This window comes from Odontesthes bonariensis, chromosome 6 (genome assembly GCF_027942865.1).
Source record: "Odontesthes bonariensis isolate fOdoBon6 chromosome 6, fOdoBon6.hap1, whole genome shotgun sequence".
Classification (NCBI taxonomy): domain Eukaryota; kingdom Metazoa; phylum Chordata; class Actinopteri; order Atheriniformes; family Atherinopsidae; genus Odontesthes; species Odontesthes bonariensis.
The window spans coordinates 25,168,927-25,175,971 of NC_134511.1; the positions used below are offsets into that span (position 1 = coordinate 25,168,927).

Consider the following 7,045-nt stretch of genomic DNA (forward strand, 5'->3'; position numbering starts at 1 on the left):
TCAAATCTCGAGTCTGATTTTTAAACACTGCAAAGCTCCGTCTGTATTTAGGTCCACTTCCACACTACTTAAATCGAGACAGCAGACAGATAGTTTCTCTAAACCATCAGATGCTGCATTCCCATCAGCCCTGACCACAGCGTCACAGTCACATGATTAACGCAAGAATAAACTTAATAAGCTGCTCTCCGGTTTGGTCACCATTGTGCTCAAGTTCATTCTGAACATCCATAACGCACAGGTGGTTTCAATGTATATTTCTTCTGTGACAAAATACTCATTTAAAATGTGTATTTCTAGTTCGAATAATGTGCATATCAATATGTTCAATCAATAAGCAAAAACAGCACATTACTTCTTATCTTTGATCCTTTTTCATCCCAGTGTAAGCGAAATATTAAAAAAAATGTTTGCCCTAATTCTCTCAAAATACCACTACTATTATTATAACTAATTATTATTAGAGAAACTGATTATTATTAGCTACTTATGGTATATACATTAGTTATAATAATAATAATAATAATAATAATAATAATAATAATAATAGGAAATGATTTAAAGAAAAATCAATCATTTCAGATTAGTTTATAAATCTCAACAGCAGTATTCTCATCATAACTTTGCAGTCGCGGAGGCCAACATTTCGGCACGTTTCAAACATACAGCTGTTCCGTTTCCATGAAAGAGACTCTGCTGTGTGTTTACTTTATGAGGAGATCACAAACACAAGAGGGCGCGTGAGTGTGTCTGAGCTGCAGCGCCAGTCCGGGCCCGGGTGCCTAGGCCCGGATGCCCAGGCCCGGATGCCCAGGCTCTGAAGCTCTGCTGAAAGCCACGGATGGCCGTGCGACCAGATATTTTTCATTTGGCTAAATGAGTAGGCTAATTGTCAGCTGAGTCTTCCAATGGATTAAGTTTGGGTTATTTCATTCCCTTAAAATGCAGAAGAACTAAGCTCTCCATAGACTGTCTCCTGGGAAACTGAACAGTTCTCGTTGATGATAACAAGATTGAATCTGATACATCGTTATGCTGCTATCTGCTGTAAATGTGTACATTACTATCAGGTCAAATATCTGTAAATGTGAACTTATAATTAATTCAAAATAAATCCATTGCCTGTACGAACTTGTTCAAATAGTTCTGGATTTTTTCTCATTGACCAAGGCCTGCAAATGGGAATGCAAAAACCGAGATGAACTGCCGATTTTATAAAAATGATCAAACAATGCTACACATCACAACAGCAAAATCAAATCCCATATAAAACGCCAAAGCATACCTGGGAAAATGTGTGTGCAGCAGGAGGCCTAAGTGCACCAGCGCGAGCGCGCGCGCGCGTTTACTGGTCAGGGTCTGCAGAGCCAATCCGCTACTTATGTAGATGACGTGCTGATGTCCTACGTCAGCCCTGTCGCTTGTCAGGATCAGAGCTGCACACAGTCCTGTAGGGTAAAAAAAGCCTTCTACACACTCTCCCTCCCCAAGCCGGACAGCACAGCTCCTGGCCCCGCAGCCCGGCAGCGGAGCACAGACCCCGGCTTCCCGGCGCCGCAGCCCGCAGTGACAGTGGACCTTACATCGCCTTACTTTGTCGATATGGGAGACATGGGGGACCCGCCGAAAAGTAAGATGCTTGTTCGATGTTGGGATGCCGGTCTGCTATTGAATTCCTCACAACTTGAGAGTTGACTTTGTTGCATTGTAATATCTACAGACAGAAATGTTGTCATTGTCTGTGAAAGCCATCGCTCTCGCCAAAGAAAAAAAAAAGAAAAGAAAAGAAAAGGACAATCATAGAAGTGACAGTAACTGTTTATGTCTTCCAACTGTTTTATTGGTCGGTTAAAACACCAGCAGCAATAATAGCATTCGTTTAGATAATAATCTGCAATGTGAAATACGTAATATTATTCCATTTGCTACTTTACTGATGTGGCCTCTTCATGCTGCTCTTTCAGAGAAGCGACTGGTGTCTCTCTGCGTGGGCTGCGGGAACCAGATACACGACCAGTACATCTTGCGGGTCTCCCCGGACCTGGAGTGGCACGCTGCTTGTCTGAAATGTGCCGAGTGCAGCCAGTACCTGGACGAGTCATGCACTTGCTTCGTCAGAGACGGAAAGACTTATTGTAAACGGGACTACATCAGGTAGGACGGCGGGACAGGACGACTTTCACACGGCAGGAGCTGGAGCTGCACGGCAGTTGGAATTATTATGTTTATTAATATTTCACAAGACTCGATTGAGATTATTTGGGCTGATTTTCCATCCCGCGGAGTCCCGTTTTCAGTGGGTTGCTATGGTCTTATTTTACATATTATCACCTGATTATTGAGCAGTGCAGCGCAAGTGTTTCCTCATCTCACGCTCCATAAGAAACATTTTTAAAGAACTGTAAAACCGCACAAAAGGCCTACATAACGCACACACAGGTGGTTTCAATGCGAGGCAGCGTGCTTCGTTGCAGGCGGACCTGTAGAAGAGCCCACATCTATATCCATGAAGTGTATTTATCAGAAACATTCTGTTTTTTATTACAACATGAGATAAGTTGAGTTCAGTCAATGACAAAAGTCCTCTTAAAGTATCTTCCAACCTTCATGAGAATTATATTTGGTCACGTTACCATTTGAGAACACGACAAAAACAACAACAGTATAATAATAATAATAATAATAATAATAGTAATAATAATAATAATAATAATAATAATAATAATAATAACAATAGTAATAATAAATAAATAATTATAATAATAATGATGATGATGATAATACTAACATTTGGTAGGGTAGGTTATTACTATTCTGGGTTTCCGTGCGGTTCATAACTCGGTTGGTTGGTGTGTGTTGTGTGTCTGCCCCGCAGGTTATACGGTATTAAATGCGCTAAATGCAATATCGGCTTCAGCAAGAACGACTTCGTGATGAGGGCTCGCTCCAAGGTCTACCACATCGAGTGTTTCCGCTGTGTAGCGTGCAGCCGGCAGCTCATCCCCGGTGACGAGTTCGCTCTCAGAGAAGACGGGCTCTTCTGCAGAGCCGACCACGATGTGGTGGAGCGGGCCAGCCTTGGCAACGGAGACCCGCTCAGCCCGCTCCATCCCGCCAGACCGCTGCAGATGGCAGGTAAAAACGTCCCGATGAGATAGAGGCAAGCCCGTTCTGTTAAATCCCACTTTAAATGGCACCGAGCCTGTTGTCGGGCTGCTTTTGTTTCCGTCCGAAGCCTTTTGCTTTTGGCCACGCGCTCCTCAGACAGAAATGAACTGTGGTCTACACGCGACTCTTCAGAGGATATACAGTAATGATATTTCATGTTCAGATTAAATGCACTTCGTGAAGCTCCAAACAGCCTTTGTGTTTTGTCCAAGTTTGATCTTTACGTATATTTATACCTAAACATATGAATATACATTTTCTGTTTTGAATGGACTTGAATGTCACGAACCGTGAAACTTCTCCATATTTGAGTTGTTGAGCTTTTCTGGTGGACTTTTGAATTTCTGCCTGTCTTTATATGTCTGCTCTGCAGAACTCTGTCAGGCCACAGATTAGATAAAGTGGGCGCTGCTGTCAGAAATACACTCAGTTATCTTCTGTGACCTACATGGCTGCGGGTGCGGGATGTTTGGCCAATTGTTGTGCGGTGCTCGTGATGGCTTGAAGATTACAAAGATGGCCCTGCTGCTTTTTAATGTATTAACATGGGACCCGATTTGCCAGCTGCTTTTCGACATTTTAACTTAATAAGGCCCCCCCTCATTCATTCATTCATTCAGATGGCCCATGGAAGGCCTCAGCAGTGTGTTGTAATCTTCCATATAATCTGTCTGGGTTTGCACACTGTCTGATTGAATAAACTGTTGATGGCGCAGGACCACGCAGCTCTACGCACCAGGGCTCCAGTGGGATGAAAGAGAGAAAAATAAATGGCTCATCCACATACTTACGCAGATTGATCTGGGTTTACACCAAACTAATGTGAATTAACTTTGCTTTTGCTGGCTTGATAAACAGCAGAACCAATATCCGCCCGGCAACCTGCGCTACGGCCTCACGTGCACAAACAGCCGGAGAAAACCACCCGGGTCCGAACAGTGCTAAACGAGAAGCAGCTGCACACACTGCGGACGTGTTACAATGCCAACCCGAGGCCTGACGCACTAATGAAGGAGCAACTGGTGGAGATGACCGGCCTCAGCCCACGGGTGATCCGGGTCTGGTTCCAGAACAAGCGGTGCAAGGACAAGAAGAGAAGCATACTAATAAAGCAGCTGCAGCAGCAGCAGCCCAACGACAAGACGGTAAGAGCACCGCCGGCGCCGGCCGGAAGCCTTCTTTCTGCCTTTCAGGCATCCTGCACAAACACGCACAAGACTAAAACTAAAAAAAAAACCTGCGTGTTATTTCCCTACATGACAACCCCTCAAAGCAAGTGGAGTGGTTTTATTTAAGGAGTCCAACATCCTACATTTGTCTCAGTGCAAAGTATAGCGGTGATATGAAAGTGACCGTGTTTATGTTGAGTCTGTTTCTGACCGCTGATAGAGCACGCACACGCGCACACACACACAAGTGCACGCGATGACATGAGAGATATTTACGACTGCTGACCACGACCGTCCTCCACTGCAGAACATCCAGGGGATGACAGGCACACCGATGGTGGCGGCCAGTCCGGAGCGGCACGATGGCGGCATCCAGGCCAACCCGGTGGAGGTGCAGAGCTACCAGCCGCCCTGGAAGGTCCTCAGCGACTTCGCCCTGCAAAGCGACATCGACCAACCGGCATTCCAACAACTGGTTCGTCATTTTCTGATCACTAACTAATTGAAGCACTCACAACTGAGACATTGACATTGTGTATTCAATTCATTCAATTTATCAGGATATTCAATCCGTGATCACAACATTTGACCCAAAGCGGTTCATCTCTTTGACGCAGCAGGCCCATTTTAAGCAGTGTGTTTCAGGTTTGTGGCAATGTTAAAAAGCAATTTTTTTACACTTTTCTTCCTGCTATTTTCCTATTGCTCCTAAAGAGGAACAGGTGACACAAAACCCGTAGCCCATTCAGGCCGATGTTTACGCATTTCATGTAGTTGGTCCTCTTGAAAACTTTTTTTCATGCCGGTCGCTGTGAAAAGGAATGATGTTTCCGTCCACATTAAATACTCAGCATCCATCTAAAATGACACGTCCATATATTTTTCTTGACTTTTTTTTCCCTTACGGACAGTTTATTTCAATGGCGCTGTTACAACTGGTGTAGTAGGTGATCTGAGTGGCTTCATAGCCAACATCCACCTGCAAAGATGACTGGTGTTAGTCATCCCAACTGCTTGTTACTGTTTTCTGATGAATTTCTACTTTTAAGCAGAGGATTGCCTGTTTATTGATAGATTACTCGTTTTTTTTTTAATTTAGAGGGACACCTGATGGGGAAATGAAGACACGGAACCAGTGACAGATGACTTAATTTAATTCCTATTGATTTACTTATGGTTGCCCGGTCAGAAAGTTCGGGACAATCCTTTAGACTCTCTTAAGCCCAGTTCGAGCTTTGAGGTTCGGCAAAACTACAGGACGTTGGTGCGCTTGCTTCTTCTCTATTTTCTTAATTTTGGAATTTATCTCCCCACATTCGATGTTTAGTGGCGCTTATTACAAAAACGGGGACGTGAAATTGAACTCATCCGTGTTTTTTGCTTGCGGGATAATTGCGCACACGAGCCCAGTAAGCATTTAGAGAGCGCATCGCAGAAAGTTTGAGATAAATTAATTGATTACGGATAAATGAAAAATAGCTATGACTCGGTGTGTAGTTATGGTGTGTGTATATGATTTGATATTTTATTCCCCACAACTCGAAGACGCACGCCTCTTTAGATGTTTGCGTGCGTCCGAAATGTGGCCCCTGCAGACTCTGATTTTTTTTTTTGCCCTCAATCGGACACAAACACCACTGTGGGGTATCCGGATGTTACTAACTGCTGCCTGATTCTTCTTTCAGGTCAGTTTCTCTGAGGGAGGACCGGGTTCGAACTCGACCGGCAGCGAGGTAGCGTCCATGTCGTCCCAGCTTCCTGACACGCCGAACAGCATGGTATCCAGCCCCATCGAGGCTTGAGCAGCCGCCGCACGGACTGACTGAAGCCTTGATCATCCAGTTCCTCCCGATGACACCACACAACCCCACTGGTTGTATTTTGACACTGTGAAGACAATCATGGGATTTACCACAGCCACCCATTCTAATGTCTATCCAGAACGCAGACAGGCGGATGCGTCATCTTGACCAGTGCAGCCCATTTACATGCCTGGTTACAGTTGCCAAAAAGAGAAGACATGAACCTGCTTTATCGAAAAATGGGACCTCTGAATAAGAGACAAATCTAAATCACGATCTAAATCCAGCTACATTGAATAGAAAACAGTCTGATTTTTTTCCTATTTTTTATTTTTATTTAATACACCCAACTCATCATATAGCCTGATAGACCATTTGGAGGAAAACCGCGCAGAATCTCTGCAGTTAATTGACTTTCCTTCGAGACTTAAGTAATAAGGCATTTGCAACAAGGTATACCTCTATTTTGCCACAGGCTTCGTGGAACATTTGTGTATTAGTGTACGTCCAAGAATAGGCTATTTTTTTCTTCCCCAAAGACCTGTAAATGAATGATAAGTTAGTTGTGGAGGGAATGTTTTGTTTGTTCCTGTGCAACAGATTTATTTATTATTTATTGCTAATAAATTTGCCACCTTTTGTGTAACTTTCGTAACTGAAGTAAAAAGAAACAAAAACTATTTGTTTTGTCCGTGGATTTTCGTTCACATTTCAATATTCAATATTATGTTTCTATTTATTTAAAAAAAAAAATCCCGAGTAAGTAATGTAAAATAAGAGCTTTTTTTCTCTTTAAATGAATATTCACTCATGAGACCGAACACCAGCTGTAATTATTATGGGTAAGAATGCGTTCTGCTTTGCACAAATTCTGCGCCTAAAATCTTGATCCTCACATTACTGACT

The 7,045-nt window shown here is 43.4% G+C and overlaps 1 protein-coding gene across 2 annotated transcripts; it reads left to right on the forward strand.

The window, feature by feature from the left end:
- The first annotated feature begins 1,421 nt into the window (after nt 1-1,421).
- On the forward strand, nt 1,422-6,819 carry isl1a (ISL LIM homeobox 1a). 2 transcript variants are annotated; one of them, XM_075468131.1, is made up of 6 exons: nt 1,422-1,630; nt 1,965-2,154; nt 2,876-3,135; nt 4,030-4,313; nt 4,645-4,812; nt 6,023-6,819. In XM_075468131.1, exons 1-6 carry the CDS (start codon nt 1,603-1,605, stop codon nt 6,137-6,139), a joined length of 1,047 nt encoding a protein of 348 aa, XP_075324246.1. In that variant the 5' UTR covers nt 1,422-1,602; the 3' UTR covers nt 6,140-6,819. The 2 variants fall into 2 exon arrangements, with proteins under 2 accessions (XP_075324246.1, XP_075324245.1); XM_075468130.1 differs by having other exon boundaries at nt 1,423-1,630; nt 4,027-4,313.
- Nucleotides 6,820-7,045: the final 226 nt, after the last annotated feature.

Bases quoted from the DNA above. Each gene is read 5' to 3' on its own strand.
- isl1a (XM_075468130.1), top strand. From the start codon at position 1,603: ATGGGAGACATGGGGGACCCGCCGAAAA. The intron at 2,155-2,875 runs GTAGGACGGCGG...TCTGCCCCGCAG, and splicing joins TGTAAACGGGACTACATCAG to GTTATACGGTATTAAATGCG. The intron at 4,314-4,644 runs GTAAGAGCACCG...CCTCCACTGCAG, and splicing joins AGCAGCCCAACGACAAGACG to AACATCCAGGGGATGACAGG.